General features: G+C 40.6%; 2 protein-coding genes across 3 annotated transcripts in view; one reads left to right on the top strand and one right to left on the bottom strand.

The window, feature by feature from the left end:
• Nucleotides 1-192, bottom strand: part of COMMD1 (copper metabolism domain containing 1) — a 133,868-nt gene extending 133,676 nt beyond the window's left edge. For both annotated transcript variants that reach the window (XM_079792189.1, XM_079792188.1), the window contains exon 1: nt 7-192. In XM_079792189.1, coding sequence (XP_079648315.1) covers nt 7-189 — 183 coding nt within the window. In that variant the 5' untranslated portion in view covers nt 190-192. The remainder of the gene's footprint in view (nt 1-6) is intronic.
• An 8,955-nt stretch (nt 193-9,147) lies between these two features.
• CCT4 (chaperonin containing TCP1 subunit 4) lies at nt 9,148-24,752 on the top strand. Its single transcript, XM_079792184.1, has 14 exons — nt 9,148-9,418; nt 12,686-12,738; nt 14,847-14,936; nt 15,932-16,040; nt 17,012-17,154; nt 18,188-18,309; nt 18,664-18,796; nt 19,585-19,724; nt 20,659-20,755; nt 20,837-20,947; nt 21,043-21,173; nt 21,311-21,545; nt 24,198-24,311; nt 24,543-24,752. The coding sequence occupies exons 1-14, from the start codon at nt 9,292-9,294 to the stop codon at nt 24,555-24,557; spliced, it is 1,620 nt and encodes a 539-aa protein (XP_079648310.1). The 5' UTR covers nt 9,148-9,291; the 3' UTR covers nt 24,558-24,752.
• The last annotated feature ends 33 nt before the right edge of the window (nt 24,753-24,785 follow it).

Genomic DNA, 24,785 nt, shown 5'->3' with positions numbered 1-24,785 from the left:
CGGTACCTTCAGAATCCCCCTCATCTTCGCCAGAAAAGGCCGGAACTCCTCGGGGGGCACCTCCGGGTAGAGCTGGCTCCGCAGCAGCTCCTCAGTAATGCCCGGGTGCCCGTGAAAATCTTTCTGAGCCAGGCCGCTCAGCAGCCCGCTCAGGGACTTAGAACTCTCCAGCTCGCCCGCCATTGTCATGTAGGCCCCGCCCCCCAACAGCTGAGCGCAGCCCCGCGCGGACGGCGGCCTGGACGGGCCAAAATAGCTCCCGCGGAGGCGGAGGCGGAGGCGGGGGTGCAGGCGCAGGCGCAGGCGCGCGGTGGGTGTAGGAGCCAAATTCCAGTAGGAGCCGGTGAGGGCAGCAGCCAGCTCTGCTCCGCAAAACCCATCCCCTTAGAGTTTTGCAATCCATTCAGTTCCAAAAGGATCACTTTGCTTCCGCTGATTTCCTTCATCACTCCAGGGCCCACGCAAAGGAAAGAACACTTGACGATCACTTGAGATAGGGTTGCATCGTATAAAAGTGTCAGTTTAACTTTTGGGTGGCTGCATCTCATTCCAGACCGTATCAGTCTACTAACTGAATGGAATCTATCACTCAGATCTAATCTCTGCCTAATCCTTACCTGTCCAAGAAAATTTAACTATCCCCTGATAACAATGCCTTTGCTTGGGTTGTTTCTTGCCTTTTTATGTAATTAATCTTTCCAGCTAGATCAGTGTCTCTGATCCAATGCTCCTTTCCATAACAAATATTTTGTCAACATCTTTACTGTCCTGAAATGACATGCATGATAATATAGTTATCTACCCATATAATTTCAAAAATTCAATATATTATTCACTCATAAAAAGGAATGCGATACTGATAGGTGCGACAACATGGATGCACCTTTCAAACATGCTAAGTAGCCCTAGCCGGTTTGGCTCAGTGGACAGAGCCTCGGCCTGCGGACCAAAGAGTCCCTGTTCCATTGGGGTAAAGGTACTTTGGTTGCAGGCTTCTCCCTGCCCTGGCTCTGGTTGGGGCTCCTGCTGGAAGTAACCAATCCATGTGTTTCTCTCATAGCTATGTTTCTCTTTGTCTTTTCCTCTCTCTTCCACTCTCTCTAAAAAAAATCAATGGGAAAATATCCTCAGGTTTGGATTAACAAAAATAAATAAATAAAATAAAAATAAAACATGCTAAGTAAAAGAAGATAGGCACAAAATGACAGCAATTATACGATCCCATTATATGAAATGTCCGGAATAGGCAAATCCATACAGAAAGTAGTTCAATGGTTGCCAGAGGCTAGAGAAAGGGGGAATGACATTAATGGGTACTGCTTTTCTTTTAGGGAGGTGATGAAAATGTTCTAGATTAGAATTACAGGTAGTGGTTATGATTGTGCAACATTGTGAATATAATAAAATTCACTGAATTGTACACTTTAAGGGATGACTTTCACAGTATGTGAATTATATCTCAATTGAAAAATCAATATAATAACCTAATTGTAATTTAAAATAAAAATAAAAGGAAATTATAATATATGTTTTTCAATGTGTATTTGGGCACAACTACACTGGGTGACTAAGAAACATGAAGTAGCCCGATGCCTGCATCTTTATGTAGAACCACCTGTGACTTCCAAAAATATATATACAGGTCTGTGTTAGGTTGCACGTTCCTCCTTCAGAGATCTAACAGTGTGCTGTGTTGGTGACTACAGAGAGAGAAAGAAAAAGAGAGAGAGAGAGAGAGATGTTGCCAATGTTAACTTGTTCTGAAATGTGAACAATGGTTCATAAAATTCAGAACAAAAAACATTCTTCCCTTACTTTACCTAGTAATTGCAAACCAAGAATGTTCCATGTACTTTGAAGTCATACTAACAATGCACTGTATTTATATTTATGATGGAGTTAGATTTGAGGCTCAGACAATAACAAACAGGTAGATTTTCACCTACATGAATATCCCCTATACAGCCTGAGCCATTCCTCCTCCTCTGTTATTGTGAAAATTTAAATACCCCTGTTGGTGTGGTTGAGCATCGAACTATGAACTAGGAGATTCCTGGTCAGGGGACATGCCCAGGTTGCAGGCTCAATCCCCAGAAGGAGGTGTGCAGGTAGCAGCCGATTGATGTTTCTCTCTCATAGATGTTTCTATCTCTCACTCCCTCTCCCTTCCTCTCTAAAAATCCATAAAAACATTATTTTTAAAAGAATCACTACTCTAGCCCAGCTGGTGTGGCTCAGGGGTTGAGCATCAACCTATGAACTAGGAGGTCAAGGTTTGATTCCTGGTCTGGGCATATGTCCGGGTTGCAGGCTCAATCCCTAAGTGTGCAGGTGCAGGAGGTAGCTCTCTCTCCCTCTCCCTTCATCTCTGAAATCAGTAATAAAAAAAATTTTTTTTAAAGCATCACTACTCTAGACTGCTGTAATTAATGTTTATCCAGTGTTTGCCTGAAGTCAAGAGGCATTCTTTATAATAGAAAAGATATAAGATATTTCTTTCCCTAAAGCAGGGTGTGGGGCTTCCAGGAGGCAGCTGATCAGTGACACTCTCATCACTGATGTTTCTCTCTTTCTCCCTCTTCATTCCTCTCTGAAATTAATAAAAAGAATACATATATTTTTAAAATGAGCCCTAACCGGTTTGGCTCAGTGGATAGAGCGTCGGCTTGTGAACTCAGTGGATAGAGCGAAGGCTTGTCCCAGGTTCGATTCCAGTCAAGGGCATGTACCTTGGTTGCAGGCACATAACCAGTAGGGGGTGTGCAGGAGGCAGCTGATTAATGTTTCTCTCTCTCATCGATGTTTCTAACTCTCTATCCCTCTCCCTTCCTCTCTGTAAAAAAAACCCAATAAAATATATATTTTTTTAAAAAATGAGCCAGCTATATTTGGTTAAACATTTTTTAAAAATATGTTTGTATTGATTTCAGAGAAAGAAGGGCATATTTTCTTCTGTCTGGTTATCTGATTTTTCTAAGCATCTACAGTGTACATGTAATACTATTGTAATAAAAAGTTATATAATGAGCCCAGCCTTTGTCACTCAGTGGTTAAGCATCAGCCCATGAACCAGGAGGTCACGGTTCAATTCCTGGTCAGGGCACATGTCCAGGTTGCAGGTTCCATCCCCAGTAGGGGGTGTGCAGGAGGCAGCTGATCGGTGACATTTCTCTCATCAATGTTTTTATCTGTCTACCACTCTCCCATCCTCTCTCTATAAAATTAATAAATATACATATATTTTAAAAATTTAAGTTATGTAATAAAACATAAAATAGTTATCTTAAAATTAAACTTATTTTAATGAAAAGCTTTAAAAGAACGCGTTCTACATGACTGAGAAAAGCTATGCACTTTACATAGTGTTTCTTAAATGTTTTGATAATATTAGATGCTTTCAGAATCTGATAGAAGCCTAAGATACTTTCCTCTCAAAATGCAAATCTACACCAAATGTAGCTTACAACAGCTAGAGGTTAATTTAACCCTCTGAAGTAGTTTATAGACCTCCTGGTTTTACACTTGCCCTAAGAACTCCCTCTCAGTACTCCCAGTTCTAATTAAGCCTCATAGGAAATAGATTACTCTTTTACAAGCAGGAGGGGGGGGGGGGAGGGAGGCAATCCTGTATGTCACTATCATCGTTTAGCTACTATTCTAATGTATGTAATACATGAACATATCACTGCCTGCCTGAGCCTACAGCAAGTTCCAAAATACCAGTGATCACTAAAATAAAATCATCCTGTGCCACCAGGGGCTGCTATTGCCAATGTAACTGGTCGAAGTTGGTCACAGCCACATTTTTAGAATGCATTTATAACAAGAGGATCAGAGCACAAAGTTTTATTAAATCTCAAAACCTGTTTCACAGACAACAAACCTGGGCACAGGCCTATTGAAAGGATTGTTTACAGTGAGGCAACAGCAAAGAAAAAAACCTGAAGCCTTGGGGCAAAGAGAAATGATGAGCACCTAATAGCTGCTCACCTGGTAAACAGGTTTCCCTTTCATTGTTGCCAAATAGGTTTCCATTTAACGTTCCATTAAACAACTGGTAGCTTCTATTCAGTTACTTTTTCATGGTTCACAGGCTGTTTGGTCCCAGGCCAGAAATGCATGTTTTGTTTTGTGTTTTAAATATATCTTTTTATAGATTTCAAGAGGAAGGGAAAGGGAGAGAGAGATAGAAACATCAATGATGAGAACCTCCTGCAACCCCCGCCCCCTCAAGCACTGGGGACTGAGCCCACAACCTGGGCATGTGCCCTTGACCAGAGTCGAACCCGGGACCCTTCAGTCCTCAGGCCAACCCACTATCCACTGAGCCAAACCGGCCAGGGCAGAAATACGTGTTTTTTTAATAAGGTTTTCCATATCTGAAAACATTAAAATTTAAAATGTGGACCAAAATAATGTGCAAACACAGGACCTCCAAAGTTTTGCAATAAACTCTCCCTAGCCGAAACCGGTTTGGCTCAGTGGATAGAGCGTCGGCCTGTGGACTGAAAGGTCCCAGGTTCGATTCCGGTCAAGGGCATGTACCTTGGTTGCAGGCACATCCCCAGTAGGGGGTGTGCAAGAGGCAGCTGATTGATGTTTCTCTGTCATTGATGTTTCTGACTCTATCCCTCTCTCTTCCTCTCTGTAAAAAATCAATAAAATATATTTTAAATAAATAAATAAATAAATAAAATAAACTCTCCCTGTTCCCTGTCTCTACTCCTCCTTTTCCATTTCTATTTTAATTACCATTCACTCCCCACTCAACCAGCTACTCAACATATATTAGTTGAGAGCTTTGGGCCAATCATTCTTTTAGGTTCCAGAGCATACAGAATCAAATAAGACAATCTGCCTTAAAATCGTACATTCTGGTAAGGAAAAATAATAAGTAAATAAAGGTTAGCAGAATATGCCACCCTAAGATGCCACTCTGATATAGGATTATTTTTTAGCTGAAGGCAACTGAGAAGAAGCAGATACAAGAAAAGCTCTATGCCCTCCTATTTGCCTAAAAGCAGGACATAAATTTTTTTCTTTTTTTTATTGATTAAGCTATTACATATGTGTCCTTATCCCCCCTCCCCCCCAATCTACCTTCCCCCTGCCAGGACATAAATTTTCAAAGGTGTCCCACCTGCTCTGCCTACCAAGAACAAAAGGCAATCCCAGGAGACAACTTTAAACCCTTATCAAAAGAAAAGGCATTAATTTAAATCTGCATAACAAACCTTACTCATGTATATCTTGCAGTTCCTGGTCATTTCCCCATCACTTGTCTTCCATACACCTTTCTTTCCTCTGGCTGAAGATGGTACAAAAATTGGATTTCTAAGCCACCACTTTGAGTTACTTATATTCTATAGGCATCTCAAATGTAAATATAAACAAATGATTGAAATGCAATGAACTAAGGGTTGTTATTACTTAGAACCTACAAATAACTATCAGATTTGGTGGTGGAAGAAAGAAAAAATTAACTCAGCTTCAGTAGGTCAAAGAGAGGCTTAATGGTGAATAGTGTTGGAGGAGGTGATTGAGAAGACATGACCACTGGTTGACTGGTTGAGCAGGGCCAGGACAATCACTCCTTTCCCTATCCTTGGAATGTACGTTCTGTTTACAATTTCCACAATAGCAGCCGCTCCAAGGGCATAGCCTTGAAAGTAAGGTGTTGAGATCATCTGGACAATATCCATGACTGAGCCCAGATAAGGCCTTTATATACACTAAGATGCCGGTGGGCAGGTGTAGAGATGTACTTGTCTTGTGACTCCCCCTCCCCCCAAGACAAGCCTCATTAAGTTCCTTTGCTTATTAAAACTACCACCTACCTATCTGGAGTGGCTGCTTCCTTCTTCGGTCTCTCCCTACTCTCCTTGTGGGAAGGGGAAGGGGGAAAGAGGGTGCTGGTTTCAGATTTCACCCAGAAAACTCCTGAGGTTGCAAGCCAACAAGTAGCTCAACATGTTGCAGGGGAAATAGCGTGTCCCTGAGTTTGGAGGCATTAAAATTAGTAGTGTGCTAAGGCACAGTATGAATCTCATAGTGTAATGATGGGGTTCAGAACACACTACCCCAAAATATGGCACTATGGTATATTGAATATTTGAAGGAACACAAGAAACAAAATTTGGGAAATGACAGGTGGGAGAACTCTCTGACCTCTCCCTTCTCCCCTAAAGCAGGTCATAAGACCCTCACGTGAAAGGTGCCCTTTCTATACCCAGAGCATTCTTATCACCAAAGATGAGGAATGCCAAGAGGAATTTGAATGAACAGGCCTTGCTAAGTTTTTCCAGATTACGATCTTTAACTCATATCCTTGTCCTATTGTTGGCAGTGAAATACGGTACCAGATGTTAAGTGAAGTCAGACTGGACCTCAGTTCAGCAACCTCAGTACTTGAGTTCTGACTACAAAAATAATTCAGAGCCAACACTCAAACTATTAGCAAAAGTTTATGTAGAAAGCCACAGAGGTAGAAGTGATCTGTGGAAGAAATGGGTTCAGAAAACAAATTATAGAGCCAAAAGAAGGGATCCTTAGAGTTTAGGAGAGAGAAGGGTGACTGGGAAAGGTGCTGGCTTGCCGGAAAGGGGGAGAGCCCTGGGTCCTCCATCTTAAAGGCTTTTAAAAAATATATGCATATTTTTTTATTGATTTCAGAGAGGAAGGGAGAGAGATAGAAACATCAATGATGAGAATCATTGGTCGTCTCTTTTGCATGTCCCCTACTGGGAGTTGAGCCCGAAACCCCGGGCATGTGCCCTGACCAGAAATCAGGCTGTCACATCCAGGTTCATAGGTCGATGTTCAACTACTGAGCCACACCAGCCAGGCCATTCTAAGGGCTTTTAAGGGTGAGGATTTTCAGGAGGTCCCAGGGGAGGGTCTCAAGAGATTATTCATCAGTTTTCCAGGTGTGTCCTTTCTGGGTTGTCTCCACTGATTGGCTGGCATCAGTGCAGGGGGTCATTAGTCAATGCAGCTGGTTCTGATGTCAGTCATGGCAACACTTATCTGATTTTGCTGTTTTTTGGGGGGCCTGGAGCTGAAACACATCTGAGGCCTAGATGTTATCTCCAGGAGTTAATGCTTAAGAGAGTGGTTGTGCAAGGGCCCAGGTGGGATTTGCATGAGGCCACTCTTCGGCCCCTTGTTCCTCCTCCAAGGGGGTCTAGTACATGACTACCAACATACCAGGGGAAAAGGTCAGGGCAGGGTCTGAGCTGCGTGACCAGGATGTGAAAGTCCAGGGGCTCTAAAGCGAATGACCAGCCACTTGCTGGGGGAGGAAGGATTACCCTAGGATCGAGGTCCTCGTTTTCCCAGTTTTGCCCATTACTAGGCACCTGGGGCTTTCCGCCCTGGTGACCTTCTGTCACCCATGGTCCTTGCTCTGCTCACATCTGTCTAACTGCCTACCACACTGTCACATTTTCCCACAACTTTCCACTCATCAAATCTAGCATAAAACGCTCAGGTTTAACCACTTTTCAGGTGTTCATTTCCTCACCAAGATTCCCATGTCACATAAAACTTACATTAAATAAATGTGTGCTTTTCTCGTTACTATCTTTTGTGACAGAGCACCAGTCAAGAACCTGAGAAAGAAGAAAAAAGATCTTTTCCTGCCCTAGCCAGTTTGCCTCAGCGGATAGAAGACCAAAGGGTCCCGGGTTCATTCCGGTCAAGGGCACATACCTTGGTTGGAGGCTCCTCCTCTGGCCCAGGGCCTGGTCGGAGCTCGTGCAGGAGGCAACCAATCGATGCGTTTCTCTCACATCAATGTTTCTCTGTCTTTCCCTCTCTCTTCCACTCTCCCTAAAAATAGATGGAAAATATATCCTCTGGTGAGGATATATTAAAAAAAAAAAAAAGATCTTTTCCTGCCCTACAGTAGCAAAAGTGGACTGGGAGCCTAAAGTTATAAACCTGAAAAGGTAAACAGGACCTGGGTCAGAGAAATGGATATTTTACACATAAAGTGGATATTTATACTTGGTCGTTGAGGAGTTACTGAAGGTTTTAAGTAGGGGAGTAATAACATCACATTTGAGTTTGTGGAAAACAAACTGGAGGAGCAGGAAAAGCCAAAAGCTAGACTACCACAGTAATGAAATAGATGATGATGTGGGCCTAAGGCAGTGGCACTTAGGTTGGAGAATATGAGATTCTTCATATTAAGAAAGTAAAATGATGCCCAGTCTGTGTGGCTCAGGGGTTGAGCATGACCTATGAACCAGAAGGTCACATGCCTGGGTTACCACAGGATCCCCAGAAGGGGGCATGTAGGTGACAAGCCGATGAATGATTCCCTCTCATTGATATTTCCATCTCTCCCTCTCCTTTCCTCTCTGAAATCAATAAAAAAAAAATTTTTTTAAAGGCAAAATTCGCAGGCTTTAGATGAGGGAAGGGAGAGCAGAATAAAAGGAAGAGTTATTTCATAGGATTGTTGTGAGGATTAAAAGCGCTAGAGGGTGTAACGGGTTTAGCACTGGGCAGGACTGAACGATCGTTATTAAAATGACTCCTTGAGAACCAGTGTCTATGTTATGTGGTAAAAACTAGTGTAAAACGAGGGCGTTGTATTGACTAGTGAAGCAGTCCTGATCTGGCAGGCGATCACAGCTCCCAAACTTTCAAGATTCTCTAGCATTTAACGAGGGTGGATTTAAATCTGTAACTACCACTCAGTATCCATCAGCAGGAGACAACCAACCCTAACCCTTCAAGCAAAGGGAACCAGACGCACATCCCAAATCCCCCTCCTCCGATTCCCTTTCAAAATGAATACAATACAAAAACACGCGGCCTGACAAAAACCAGCTCAGCCCACAGCGGTAGGGAGCAATCCCGGAGCGAACTACCCCTCGAGTTAAGGGACCTCACAGCCGAGGACCCGGAAGTGGGAGGGAGGGGTGTCCCAACGCCCGCCTTTAAAACAGAGGGCTGTCCTTTCTCCCACACAAGAGTTCGCCCCGCCGCGGCCCCAACCCGACTTCCGACCCCCGGCGTCGGAGGCCGACATCCCCTGCAAGCCCAGAAGTCCCCGGTGCAGTGCCGTCATCGGGCGGGCGGCGGGCAGCCTGCTACGTCACGCCGGCGCCGCGCCGCCAGGCAGGCCCCCTGCTCCGTCTCCGCCCCCTCCTCCTCCCGGAGCAGGCGCTGCATTCTGGAAGGTTCGTGGAGGCGTTGGGCGCGCTCTCTTGCTTCGCAGCCGCCCAGAATCCGCGTCCATCCGTCCTTCCTGAGCCCCACGCAGACCCAGCCCAGCTCGCCATGCCCGAGAACGTGGCACCCCGCAGCGGGGCGCCCGCCGGGGCTGCCGGCGGCCGCTACAAAAGCGCCTATCAGGACCGGGATAAGCCGGCCCAGATCCGCTTCAGCAACATCTCCGCGGCCAAAGGTATCGCTCCCGGGGCCTAGCCCGCGCGGCCCTACGGGGCCGAGCTCTGCGTTCTCACCATGCTTTTGGGTGGTCCTGGTGGTCGTTGATGGTCATTGATCCCCTTTTGTCCTTAAGTAGAAGCAGCCCTTTGAGAGGATCCTATTATTTTCTGCCGATAATTCTCGACCCGGAGTATGGAGGCTTTTGGATTTTCCCCGTTCTGGGACCTGGACGCCCCTAGTCTTGCAGCCTGTTCACTCAGGCTTGTAGCGGTCCCTTGGGTTCTGACAGTTAAGCCCTGTCGCTTACCTGCCTATTGGTTCCGTTAGTAAAATGTTTGCACGATACTTACAAGTTCTCTAGTTATTATAAAAATAACATTTACATAAGCATGCCTCGCTCAGCTGTTGAATCGAATTGGGTAAACTCTTCATGCTTAAGTTGGGGTGTGGCCCTTCATATTGGGCTGCGGGGAACAGATTTACCCGTTTTGTTTGAGAATAATTGTGGAAAGCTACATTGTGCTTTTATGTTCTCTGTGCATGTGCAACCAAACACAAGCAAATCAAGAAACATGAACAGTTTGCTAGAGTTGGATTTTTTTTGGTAGAACACTGGCAATCAAGACCCGAGTTTCGTGCTCTGTTGCCATTACTTCGTGGCTTTGTTACCTTTAATCTCTAGGCGAGGCTTTCTTACCTATAAAATTGAGGGGGGAAATGTTTCTTATTAGAGTTGTGAGGATTAAGAGAAATCTAATTCAGATAGGTTCTGGAAGGAAAGGTGAGAACAAGGCTTAAAAAATTGTGTGTGATGTGTATTGAGTATAATGAATATTTCATTCGGGTTAGAAAATGAGCATGAGAAAAGAGAGGGGGGAGGGGGGGACAAAAAGAAAATGATCATGAAAGTGAGATTGGAAGGATAAGGTTGGGCCAAATCTTGAAGGTCCTGGTATCCTGGAGAGGATTTGGCACAACTGCCCTGGCTAGAAATCATTTTTCAGTAAAATGAGTTAATAGCTAACTTGTAGGGTTGCTGTGGGCATTAAGTAAGAAAGCATATGAAGAGCCCCATATATAAAATACAGCCTTATAAATACGTGTTTGAGGTCCTCATCTGAAGTGACTGAGGGTGTGATGATGCTAAAGAAACAGATATAGCAGGTCAATGTGGTTTTTTATATTGTTGATAAGATGCCCTAGTAACTGTTGCATTTATCAGTTAGCCTATGGTAAAATTGGTTTCCTTATATGTCATTTGGCTGTAATTCCAAGAACCTATCAATGACATTAAGTGAGGACTTACTGTACACTGGAAGAAGGATGGTGGAATAAGAATAGGTTCAAATATGGGCCTAATGAGTTGGAGAGGTCAGAATGACCAGATGAGTAGACTTAGGGAGTCATTTGGAAATTCAGGAGAGAATATACCTGGAAATAAAGATGGGGTAGGTAGTTATCTAGGGGGCATAGTGGAAGCTTAGATTTATTATGTTTGAAACAAGAAGTTAAATTTTTGGGCCATGTGGAGGGTCAAAAGAGCTATATAATATGATAGATTTTAAACAAGGAAGATACAGCATGGAAGGTTTACTTAGGTGACCTTTGAAACAGCAGTGAACAGAGAATTGAAACTGGACAAGAGAAAAATAAGCATGTGGGAAAGAGAGACCACCTAGAATCTAGGTCCTAGATTATGTAAGGAGAGCTCAGAGCAAAATGGCACAACTAGTCTTTCCAAGTCAGACAAAACTTACAAACTAATTGAGAAAAGCTGCTGCAATGTGCATCTTTAGTTTAATTCAGGGAGCCAGTTGTTTTTTTTTTGGATGTTATGTCTAGTACTATTCTGTATGAGTCATTTAACAGACAATACAGTGTGCCACATGGTATATGTTAAACTTCAGACAATTTGGGAGATGTTAAGCACTCTAAAATATATCCTATGTAATCCTATGTAATAATCCTATGTAATAAAGAGCTAATATGCTAATTAGACCAGACAGCGGAACAACCTTCTGGAAAGACCAGTGGGCGGGGCTGTGCTGCTGCGAGGGCCAAGCCCCTTGCATGAATTTCGTGCATCAAGCCGTGTGTGTGTGTGTGTGTGTGTGTGTGTGTGTGTGTGTGTGTGTTTTGGATAATGTGTGTTTTTCTAGTGTCTTCAAGTAGATGAATTAAGGGCATTTTTAAAAATTGATTTTAAAGATAGTAGGGGAGAGAGAAAAACAGATGTGCGAGAGAAACATTGATCAATTGCCTCCCATGCACACCCAGACTGGGGATCCAGCCCACCACCTTTTGATGTATGGGATGACTCCAACCAACTGTGCCACCCCAGCCAGTGAATTGGTTGGTCTGCTTGTAGAATTATGGCCATGAGAGGCCACTAAAATTGCTTGGAAGGGTAATAATAATGGCTGGGCAATTAGGAACAGCAGCCTCAAACTATGAGATAATTAGGTAGAAAACAATTTTTAAATTACACCAAATATTTTCTCTTAAGCTCTTTAAGGTTATCTATTATTGTTCACAAGAGGTGGGGGGTGAGGGGGGGAGCCTTAATGCTAGTTGTGGAGTACACAGAAACTATTAATGCACAATTTCAACCCTATGTATAAGGAGTGAGATGGTATGTGAGAAAGGGAAATATTTAATCAGTTGTCCAGACCTTGTCAAAGAAAAGGGGTCAAGTATTATTCATCAATTCCAATTTCTCTTAGAAGATGGTAAGAGGACTAATGAAATAGAAACAAGTCTCATGAACAGATAATAGTAAGTAACTTTGGCATGGTAAACTGTATATCTAGAGATGTTTCATAACATTGATAATTACTGAAAGCTGTGATTTTAGTTTTGTGTTTGTTTCTCATTTTTTGGAGGGAGAGGTCAAACAAATAAGTTAATTACATACTATGGTAGGAGGTCTAGCCTGTCTTATTGCAGCTTGTCTTATTTTGAAAGAGAAAAGAATACAGTCCACGTTCAGAGATAATATTTTGACATTTAAAGTAAGATTAGAGAAATCCTCAAAATTTATTCTGCCATAGGCAGAGCATAAGGACTATGTATAGTGATTTTAACAACAAAGCATGAAGTGCGTGTCCTACAATTAAAGGAGTAAGTTATCCTGTTTCCAGTAGATTGTTATTAAACAATGAGTTTTCTTTAGTGAACATGGTAAAATGTTCTGCACAATATCCTTATAAGGACAAAAAGATCATTTGAGAAGAAAAGTAATTTGCTCTTTAAAGAGTCTTCTTGATTTTGTCTTCCTTTGCAGCTGTTGCTGATGCTATTAGAACAAGCCTTGGACCAAAAGGAATGGATAAAATGGTAAAAATGAAATCATTCATTACTTATTGAATGCTGCTGTCTACTCTGAAAGATTTTATTTTTGGGGAGAAAGAAACACATTGATTTGTTGTTCCACTTATTTATGCATTCATTGGTTGCTTCTTGTACTAGTATGTGCCCTAACCAGAGTTCAAACCCAACACCTTGGCATAGCGGGATAATGCTCTTAACAACTGAGCTATTTGGCCAGGGCCTCACACTGCAAGATCTTGATAGAGGGTTAAGATACGTTGCTTAAAAAGTAACAAGTGTTAGAAAAGCACTTTGAGAGTTCAGAAGAGTGAAAATTCATATTTTGTTCAATGCTTTTTAAACAATGGAAATAGACATACAAAAGTAGTTACCTACTCTTTTTGTGTTGTCAGGAAATATAGTAAAGCTAGGTGTAAGGGCTTGAGTTCAATGTTACGTATTGATGTAGCTCTGTGACCTGACAGGTCTGAGGTTTCAACTCTTCTGGCTTTGTTGACTGGCAGCATAAAACAGATGGCTTCCAATGACTTTTAGGTAATATGCCCCCATCTTTACTTCCTTTAGTGCTAGCTAATTTTCAAAATAAAAGATGAGGAAACAACATAGAGGATTGTCTGGATCAGCAGTCGCCAACCTTTCAGACCTCATGGACCACCAGTGGTCCGCAGACCACCAGTTGGCAACCGCTGCTCCAAAGGTTTCCTTAAACCAGCGGTCACCAACCTTTTGGACATCACGAACAATCAGTGGTCCGTGGATGACCAGTTGGCGACAGTTGGTCTGGATGATACACGGGTCATTATTCCTTCTGAATATTTTAATATCAATATTTTTGCTCTTTGCTGAGGATACTAAAAAATAAGTTATGTGTTGACTATAAGAATTGTGTATGTCAATTGTAATTGAAAATTTTAAGAAGTTATACTAGAGGCCCGATGCATGAAATTTGTGCAAGGGGCTCGGCTGGAAGGTCGTCCAGAAGGTCGTTCGGCTCTCTGGTCTAATTAGCGTATTACGCTTTTATTATTATCTACACTAATAAAAGAGAAAGATGCAAATTGACCGCAGGCGTTCCGCACCGCCCCAGCAGCTCCAGGCCTCTGGGCAGCATGGGAAGGCAGAAAGGCAGCTCTGGTGGAGCTAAGGCGGTGCCGGCAGCCAGGGGAAGGAAGGCCCATTCTTGCACGAATCTTCGTGCATCGGGCCTCTAGTCTAGTAGATAATAAAAGGCTAATATGCAAATTGACTGAACAGCAGAATGACCAGTTGCTATGATGCGCACTGACCACCAGTGGGCAGATGCTCAATGCAGGAGCTGCCCCCTGGTGGTCAGTGCGCTCCCACAGGGGGAGCGCCGGGCTCACTGCTGGCGAGCGCAGCGGTGGTGGCGGGAGCCTCTCCTGCCTCCGCGGCAGGGCTAAGGATATCCTACTGCCAGCTTAGTGTCCAGGCCGGCAGTCATTCATCCCCCGAGGGCTCCTGGGCTGAGGTACTCCATCCCTGACTGCACAAATTTTGTGCACCAGGTGTCTAGTTTTAAAAATAATAGCTAATTAATGGAAATAGGGAATTGTGTTCACATTCATGGTGCTGTATTTTGGGGCATCCATGGCATCAGTTCTCTTTTTCACAAATAAAGTAATTGGAACAAAGCCAGCTGTTTTACTTGTAAAGTTAGACTATTATGCATACTTTTAGTACAATGATTTATATTAGTATACAGTTTGAAATTAAGCACAGTTGTAAGCTATGTAAACATAAATTAATTTCTCTACCAAATTAATAGAGCTTTTAGGTTGTCATATTAACCCTTTGCACTCGCTTGCTTTTTTCTCGATTCCTTTATTCTACTCGGGATTTAATTTTTTAAATACCCCAGATTTTACAAAGCGCGGCAGTAGAATAAAAAACTGGAGTTTCTTTTCATACAAACTTGTTTATTTGGATTTTTTATATTTCAAATTATTGATACATTCAAAGAGTATAAAAAGAGCTGCTATTGATGCTAACCTTGTCGAGTCACACTCAACATCCGAGTGCAAAAGGTTAATACTGGATAAATAAAATAACTTTTGAAATCACAGCTTTAAAAAATAATAATAATAACTTTTCAGATTCAAGATGGAAAAGGCGATGTGACCATTACAAATGATGGTGCCACCATTCTGAAACAAATGCAAGTGTTACATCCAGCAGCCAGAATGGTAAGTATAATTTTAGATGAGGTGTTTTTTTAAGTGTATGGTTTGATATTTGGTAAACAGTTAAATTTGTTTTATTTGATCACATGATATAATTTAAGCATTGTGAATTTTTAAAAATTTATTACCGTATTTTCCGGCGTATAAGACGACTTTTTAACCCAGGAAAATCTTCTATACGCCCAGTCGTCTTATACGCTGGAAAATACGGTATTTTTTCTTGTGTTTGAATCCTCACCCAAGGATATTTTTCCCATTGATTTTTTAGAGAGAGTGGAAGGGAGGGTGAGAGACGGAGAGAGAGACACACATTGATTGGTTGCCTCCCACATGCGCCCCACCAGGGCTGGGGATTGACTCTGCAACCAAGGTATGTGTCCTTGACTGGAATTGAACCCAGGACCCTTCAGTCTGCAGGCCAGCACTGTGTCCATTGAGTCAAAAGGCTAGGGCAAGCATTGTGAATTTTTAAATTATGTAACGATGACTTTTTAAGTGAATCAAATTATGCTCATACAGGGGTCAGTTCAGATACACTTGGCAAAGGACTCCAAAATGACACTGTAACCTCATCTGAAATTCCCCATTTCATAGCTTCCAAGGCTACAAGGTACCTATGGTATAACACTATGCTCTCTGACTGGAACTTTTAAGTAGCTGGGAATTTAAATATTTACAATCCACAGTCTGAACCAGAAATCATAATGTGTTTTTTATATATATATATATATATATATATATATATAATTTTGTATGCTATAAATATGTGGGTTATCATTTTCTTTTCTTTTTTGGGGGGGAGGGATTATCATTTTAAAATGAAACCCAAGATAGACAACAAATCCAAAGTCATATGTGTTATATTGAATCTTATAGTGTTGATAATAATCAAATTGTGACACTGATGTGAAAACCATTTATATTTTTTTATATTTGAATTGGATGTTATTAGGTTCTCACATTTCTTATTGAACAACTTAAATGTTCTGTTCACTTAGCTGGTAGAGTTGTCTAAGGCACAAGATATAGAAGCAGGAGATGGCACTACATCGGTGGTCATCATTGCTGGCTCTCTCTTAGATTCCTGTACCAAGCTTCTTCAGAAAGGTAGGTAGAACATAGGACATACTTTTATTCAAGTTAAGTAATGTCTGATTTAAGATTTAATTTGGAATAATCTTTACTAGGATTTTTAAGATTAAATTTTGCTACGTTTATTATATGAATTAGAAATGTTTTTCTTTTTGCTTTTCTTTTTTGCCAAACTTTTTAATTATTATTGAATTTATTGGGGTGATATTGGTTAATAAAAGTATATGGGTTTCAAAAAAAAAAGTATGTGGCTTTCAGGTGTGCAATTCTATAATACATCATCTGTACATTGTATTGTGTATTCAACACCCCAAGTCAAGTCTGCTTCCATCACCATTTATTCCCTCTATAGCCTCTTTAGCCAAGCTTCTTTTTTTAAGTGATTTTTGGAGAGAGAAACCTCAATCGGTTGCTTCCCGCAAGCACAAAAACTGGGAATTGAACCTGCCGCCCTTATGTGTAAGGGCAATGCTCCAACCATTTGAGGCACACCGAACAGGTCTAGCCAAACTTCTTTGTGATGGAACTTGATAGGATTTTGCTTTTCAAAAATAAGTGGTAGTGCTGTTACTAACCTTAGGCTCTAGATTGAATGGTGATTTGGGAGAGAAAGTAGGGGTTCTTGTTCTAGTAAATAGTGCTTAATCATAGTGGTGACTCTCCAGTCACTTATCCTATTTATGTAGTTTTATGCTGTTTTTAAAAGGATTAACTTTGGTTTTCCTTTTAAATATCGTGTGTGTGTGTGTGTGTGTGTGTGTGTGTGTGTAATTGAACTATTCCAAATTAAGTGGAAATAAATTATTAGCCATAGTTAACAGTTAAGGTTATGTAAACCATTATAACTGAAGTATAAGCTAATCTATAGTTAATAATTTAAAATTTATGGTTGTTTTGAAATTTTAACGAATAGAAAAATTTTAAGTGTGTCAAATATATAGCTTATTTGTTACATAATTAACTAACTGGATTTTCACAAATGACAGGGATTCATCCAACTATTATTTCGGAGTCATTCCAGAAGGCTTTGGAAAAGGGTGTTGAAGTATTGGTTGACATGTCTCGACCTGTGGAACTGAGTGACAGAGAAACTTTGTTAAATAGTGCAGCCACTTCATTGAACTCAAAGGTGAGATGAACACTAAGGGATCGTTGTAAAATTACAGCGTAAGGTTTGTTAAGAACCACAACTCCTATGCTGTGATTTTTGTTTGATGCTATACAGTTCACACATTGATTGGTTGCTTCCCACATACCTCAACAGTAGGTAACTAAAGTAATTTGTATAACTGAATTCAAGTAAAGTTTACTCCAAGATTGTCAGATAAATTGTATCCCCATTTTACCGATGGAAAATAGGTCTAGTGAAGTTAAATAACTCATCCAAGACCCACAGTAAGGGATAGAACTGAAATTTGAACCAGGACAAGATTGCCTATCCATAGGCCATCTCTTAACTAATGTCTGTGCTGCTTTTCTTAGTTATCAAATTTAAAGCAATGATGTTTTTTAAATTTCTTGGGAAATTATGTCACCTTCTCTTTTCTATCATGTCCAGTGTCACACATACGTTCTTTTTTCTTTTCATCAGCATTATATTGATATGTTCATTTTCTTCTAATGTTAAATTGAGAATTAGATAATAATATTGTTGAATGTCCCCAGAAATTAATGACAGTATAGCATAATGGTTACAAGCATTGGTCTTAGAGTCTAGACTGCTTGGGTTCAGCACTGGCTCTATCACTTGACCAAGCTGTTTGACTATTTCAGTTTCTTCATTTGAAGATTGAATGATTATAGAAATGTAAAGTACTAAGACCACTGCCTGGCATAAAGTGCTCAGTAAATGTTAGCCACTAGCTATTTTTACCAGCACCCTCAGTATTAGGGGTACACATATATAGCATCTGATCACAAATTCATTTTAGATAAGAAACTTCCACATAAAATTAACTTTGTTTTGGATTTCCTATAGAGTTGTGAGTACATATTTTTATTTCATGCCCTTGGTGACTGACAATCTGAATTGAAAAGACAGTTTGTATGGAATGTTTTCTCATATATTCTCTCCCTCTCCCACCATCCAAAAAAAAGTGATATGTCAGTAAAGAACTGGGACTTTTTCTGTTGTGAAACTGACTTTTTTTTTTAAATTCTAGGTTGTCTCTCAGTATTCAAGTCTTCTTTCTCCAATGAGTGTAAATGCAGTTATGAAAGTGATTGACCCAGCCACAGCTACTGGTGTAGATCTTAGAGATATTAAAATAGTTAAGAAACTTGGGTAAGCAGACCTATTTATAACTTTAATGAATAAAAATTGATTTTGAAAGTAAGCTTAAGTTATTTCCAAAAATAAATAACTTTTAAATGAAAAATAGGTGAAAGTCAGAAAGCTTTTTTTATATTTTCATGAGAATTTGTACTAGTATTAATCTGAGAATCTCAAGAATTTGTTTGCATTCCCTTATGATGGCAGGGCAGTAGTGTGATCAAAGAGGTTCAGGAATGGGACACTAATAAATGTGAGTGAGGCTAAAGCACATTTTATTGAACTGGTGATTTTTAATCTGTTAGAAATCTAAACTTACAGATTTCTGCTCCTTGTTAACTATTCCCTTGTTTCTTTTTTTCTTAGTGGGACAATCGATGACTGTGAGTTGGTGGAAGGGCTGGTTCTCATTCAGAAGGTGGCAAATTCTGGTATAACCAGAGTCGAAAAGGCTAAAATTGGGCTTATTCAGTTTTGCTTATCTGCTCCCAAAACAGATGTAAGTAGAACCAAATAAAATTGATTTTTTAATATATATGTTTAACTTTCTAATAACTCGACTTTTATTCATTATCATGAAAATAGAAAAGACTGATACTAGTGATAAGAAGTATTTGTCTCAAAAGAATTAATAAAATTGAAATAAAGGCAGAAATTGTTGGATGCCAGAACATGACAAAGTAACAAGGATGCAAGTGAAATTATTTCAGTAAAATATTTGTATAAAGCAAATTGGCATATTCAGGAAATAATCATTTTACATTTTATCAAAATGTACTTGCATGTATATAGACACATATGACAGCATAAAAGATCTGCAATAAGGTTGGTGTATATTCATCTTTCCAGACTTTTTTTTTAATATATATATATACACACACACACACACACCACACACCACACATACACAACACACACCAATATATTTTTTTATTGATTTCAGAGAGGAAGCGAGAGGGAGAGATAGATAGAAACATCAATGATGAGAGAGAGAGAGAATCATTCATCAGCTGCCTCCTGCACGCCCCCTACTGTGGATCAAGCCCGCATCCTGGGCATGTGCCCTGACCATGGGGAGTGGAACTGTGACCTCCTGATTCATAGGTCAAAGCTCAACGACTGAGCCATGCCACCTGGACTTTCCCAGACTTTTTCTGTGCATGTTTATATATAATATTTGGTATGATTTTGCTTGAATTTATACTATAATATTTTTATTAAAAATATTTTTTTCACTTTAAAACTCCTATATGCAAATTATTAATATGTTGTTTCTTTTCTAAACAGATGGATAATCAGATAGTAGTTTCTGACTATGTCCAGATGGATCGAGTGCTTCGAGAGGAGAGAGCCTATATTCTAAACTTAGTGAAGCAAATTAAAAAAACAGGATGTAATGTTCTTCTCATACAAAAGTCTATTCTAAGGTATGCAGCTATTATGTTTTCTTCTTAATAATAATTGATTTTGGATACCCTCTAGCAATTTTTACAGAACCATTTGAGGTAGATAAACCACTAGACAGCTAATGAATCTGCATTTTGGGACATTCTGATGAATACTCTAAAATAGGTTCTTTACTCTAAAAATAGGTTCTTAAGGATATTGAAAGAAGATATTGAATTCATTTGTAAGGTAAAATATTCTAACATTCTGACATTCTGATGAATACTCTAAAATAGGTTCTTTTCAGAATAGGACATTCTGATGAATACTCTAGAGGGTATCCAAAATCAATCATTTAAATGTGGGGTGTATAATCTTTCTAGCCAATATCCTAGATGTTAAGTAAATGGAATGCTTCGTTTTTCAGTGTTTTCTTCTAATATGTAGACACATTCCCATGTATTCTATTAATACATTATGCCAGAATGTATTGTGGATGCTCATTGATGAAGAATTGGAATACCTGGTTCTCATCCCAAGTCATATAATAGCTAGTAATCTTGTTTTTTAATATGATTATAGTCTTGGGATTAAAGATTTTGATTTTTTTTTAACATTGATTTTAGAAGGAGAAACATCGATTTATTGTTCCACTTATTTATGCATTCATTGGTTGCTTCTTGTATGTGCTGGCAACCTTAGTGTATCAGGACAATGCGCTAATTATTCTAAATCAGGAAGTATCAAAGTTTTAATTATCAGAGATACACTTACTTAGTATTTTAAAAAACAATGACATGGTTATCTTGTGTGTTTTACAAATAGTGTTATTGGGGTACATTTTAATATTATCCATTGGAAATCACCACACATTGTTTATTTAAACAACAGTAAAATAATGAAAACCTTAAAAAATGGTTGAACAGCAAATATCTTTGACCTAGCATTGACATAATGACTGATTTTTTATTGTAGAGATGCTCTAAGTGATCTTGCATTACATTTTCTAAACAAAATGAAGATTATGGTGGTTAAGGATATTGAAAGAGAAGATATTGAATTCATTTGTAAGGTAAAATATTCTAACATTTGTATGTGTGAAAATGTCCAATAATCAAATGTCTTAATTTGAGGATTTGATTATTTTTCCCAGACGATTGGAACCAAGCCGGTTGCTCATATTGACCAGTTCACTGCTGACATGCTGGGATCAGCTGAGTTAGCTGAGGAGGTCAATTTAAATGGTTCTGGCAAGCTGATCAAGGTAACAGTGTTATAATTAAGCTTTATTTGCCTGGATTTTTTTTGTTTATTTTAATCTTTATCCCAAATACCTAATTTGGAATATGTTTACTAAAGATTACAGGCTGTACAAGCCCTGGAAAAACAGTTACAATTGTTGTCCGTGGATCTAACAAATTGGTTATTGAAGAAGCTGAGCGCTCCATTCATGATGCCCTATGTGTCATCCGCTGTTTAGTGAAGAATAGGTAATATGAATTGCTAAGTAACATTTAGAACATTAAAACTTCAGTATTTTGACTATTTTAAAGGTGTAAATGGTAAATTATTTAAAATAGCTTTCTCTTAGATAAAATAAGCTAAAAAATATGTTTGTGAATTTCAGAGCTCTTATTGCAGGAGGTGGTGCTCCAGAAATAGAGTTGGCTCTACGGTTAACTGAATATTCGCGAACATTGAGTGGTATGGAATCCTACTGCGTTCGTGCTTTTGCAGATGCTATGGAAGTAATTCCATCTACACTAGCTGAAAATGCTGGCCTGAATCCCATTTCTACAGTAACAGAACTAAGAAACCGGCATGCCCAAGGAGAAAAAACTACCGGCATTAACGTCCGAAAGGTAATAATTTAATCTTTAATTATTGCAGGAAATATTAATTAATATAACATTTTTAAAACTTTGTAATTATCTGTTTAATGAAAAGCTTTGTAATTAAAAGTAAAATAGGATTTAAATATTAGGCCTGCCAGATAATTTATGCTATTGAGTGAGAATGAAGATGGATTATGCCTTAAGTGAAAAGTATTATCTGTTCATTACCTCTGCCAATTTATTGGCTGATTTTTGGCATGCTCCATAGTCTGTGCTTCAGTTTTCTCAATTGTAAAAAGAGACTAATTAATAGGTCCCTTGTAGGCTAATTGTGAGAATTAAATATATTACTAACAAGAATGCTCTTATAAAGATGCCTGGCATAGAGGAAACACTTAAGTATTTACCATTGCTGCTGTTGTGACCACCAGCCTAATGAAGTCAGTCACTAGGGTAAACACATAGAACAGTAATAATTTCCCCTTTTGTATATGTCCCTTTTTATTGAAGAGACAAATAATACTTAATGCGGGGCGGGGGGGGGGGGCTAACAATCCAAGGTTGCATTTTTTTAATAGAATAGAATTCCTAAGGAGGGCACATTATGAAGATGTAGCTTTCATTGGTAGGGTATGAGGAAATTTCAGAAGGGGGAGCAAATGGTTTACAGGTGAGAGAGCCTGAGAAGTTTCTAATTTTGTCTAGAGTGGAAGTTATATATTGGTAATACACTGGACTTTAAGGTTGGAAAGATCAGATAAAAGCTAACGAGGTATGGGTTTTTTTTTTTGTTTTTTTTTAAATATATTTTATTGATTTTTTTACAGAGAGGCAGGGAGAGGGATAGAGAGTTAGAAACATCAATCAGCTGCCTCCTGCACACCCCCTACTGGGGATGTGCCCACAACCAAGGTACATGCCCTTGACCGGAATCGAACCTGGGACCTTTCAGTCCGCAGGCCGACGCTCTATCCACTGAGCCAAACCGGTTTCGGCGTGGGGTGTTTTTTTATTCCAGTAGTTGGAAGCTACTAACGTTTTGTTAACCAAGAGGCTAAAATGATGAAATGAGTATTTTAAGGTGGGAACACAGGAGATGGGGTTGCTTGTGACGGCCATCAGCAGTAATCCTTAGGAGAATGAAACTATGATAGTGGCAATAAGAATTTATAAGTGAGATTTGAGAGAGATGTAAAGGCAGAGTAGGATACATAGGAGGAAGGTTTTTTTATATGTATACTAGGGGCCCAGTGCACGAATTCATGCACCTTGAAAGGAACTATGGGCCAGAAGGCTGCTGTAGGCACAGACAGGGATGGGTCTCGGCCCATCCTCCGTGTCCCTGCCCAGCCCCACCTGCCGTGGCCCCCGATTCCCTGTCTGCCTGCGGCCCCACTCCTGCCACTGATCTCATGTGCTGATGGCGCTAGCTCCACTCACACCTGCTGTCAGCACGGAGTGATTGGGGCCGGTGCCAGCAGTGGGTGTGAGTGGTGGCTGCTGCCCTGATCACCCCTCAGGAGCAGGGTGGGTGGAGAAGCCCTCAAGGGCAATCAGGGCCAGCAGCCGCTGCTCGCATCCACTGATAGTGCTGAGTGATTGGGACCGGCGCCAGGCACCGGCAGCAGGCACAAGCAGCAGCTCCAGCACTGGCAGTGGGTGCGAGAGGGGCCAGCGCCAGCAGCAGGCGCAGTGCCAGGCAGGACTGCAGCACACAGGAGCAAAGAATTTTGAGTAACCACCAGAATCTTGCCTTGATGACAGTGACCGGCGCCCTGTCTTGGTCTGGCACCCCCACTCACCTGCTCCACCATCCTGCCATGGCCAATGCCTGTCATGTTCCACACATGCCCCCTGGTGGTCAGCGCACATCATAGCGACTGGTTGTTGGGTTGTTTTGGTGTATTTGCATATTAGCCTTTTATTATATAGGATATCTTATTGATTTCAGAGAGAAATGAAGGGAGAGAGAGAGATAGAAACATCAATGATGAGAGATCATTGATTGGCTGCCTCCTGCACGCCCACTACTGGGGATCGAGCCTGCAACCCAGGCATGTGCCCTTTACTGGAATCGAACCTAGGACCCTTCAGTCCGTAAGCCAACACTCTATACATTGAGCCAAACCAGCTAGGGCCATAGGAGGAGTTTTGAGTTAGGATTTGGGGGATGCAGCATTAATTTTTTCCAAATTTTAGTAGAAATACAACCTATCCTACCTAATAAAATAGTAATATGCAAATTGACTGTACCTTCGCTATGCCCAAGCCACGCCCACTAGCCAAAGCCACGCCTACCAGCCAATCAGGGCGAGTATGCAAATTACCCAACAAAGATGGCTGTTGTTTTGCATACGCTGAGGGAGGGAGGAGTGAAGACTGAAGACAACTTAGAAGGAAGAGGGAGGAAAAGCGGAAAGCAAGGTGGCTGCCAGAGGGAAAGCCCGGGCGGGGCGGCGGGTGCAGGTGCGGTGGCCGCAGTGCACATGGCCGCAGCAGCCGCTTGCAGGATTCTTCCTGCAAATGGGCTACTAGTAGTGTATAAAAGAGCTTACTTAGAGAGTATCTTATTCTTAAGTAGAGTAAGGGAAAACTACATTTGAAAAGGTCTTGATTCATAACTGTAGCTGGTGATGTGTATACTTACAAACACTAAAAGCAATTTGTGCTAATTTGCAGGGTGGTATTTCCAACATTTTGGAGGAACTGGTTGTCCAGCCTTTGTTGGTTTCAGTTAGTGCACTGACTCTAGCAACTGAAACTGTCCGGAGCATCCTGAAAATTGATGATGTGGTATGTATAGGTTGGGAATTTTCCTACAAGGTCAAAAGGTATATCTTTTAAGAGATTTTTGGGGGTGTTTGTAACTAATAGTTTGCTAGTCATCAAGGTGATAACAGTTCATACTCTTGCAGTCTTTTCTCACTTGTAATAATAGGGGTGATTTGGACAACTGCTTAAATGTCTGCCATCCTTAAAATTCTATTATTACAGGTTTTGAAACTCAAGTTTTTCTTTTGTCAGGTAAACACTCGGTAATCTGGATAACACTGGCTGACTGGCACCATCATGGCCACTAATAGTGCGGCTGGAGTGGAAGATCACTGATGTTTCTTGTTGTTTGGAATATTGTTTCCCCTGTGAATTCCTGGGCCTGGTCTTCCAGTTTGCATTTACTTGAAATTGTATTGACACCGTTTAATGAAAATATTAAAGATTTGGTTTCAAAAGGCAGATTAATTTATTGTTGCTGCCCCTCCCCCCCCC

Source organism: Cnephaeus nilssonii (assembly GCF_951640355.1).
Source record: "Cnephaeus nilssonii genome assembly, chromosome: 15".
Lineage (NCBI taxonomy): Eukaryota > Metazoa > Chordata > Mammalia > Chiroptera > Vespertilionidae > Cnephaeus > Cnephaeus nilssonii.
This window is presented reverse-complemented; position numbering and strand designations above follow the sequence as displayed.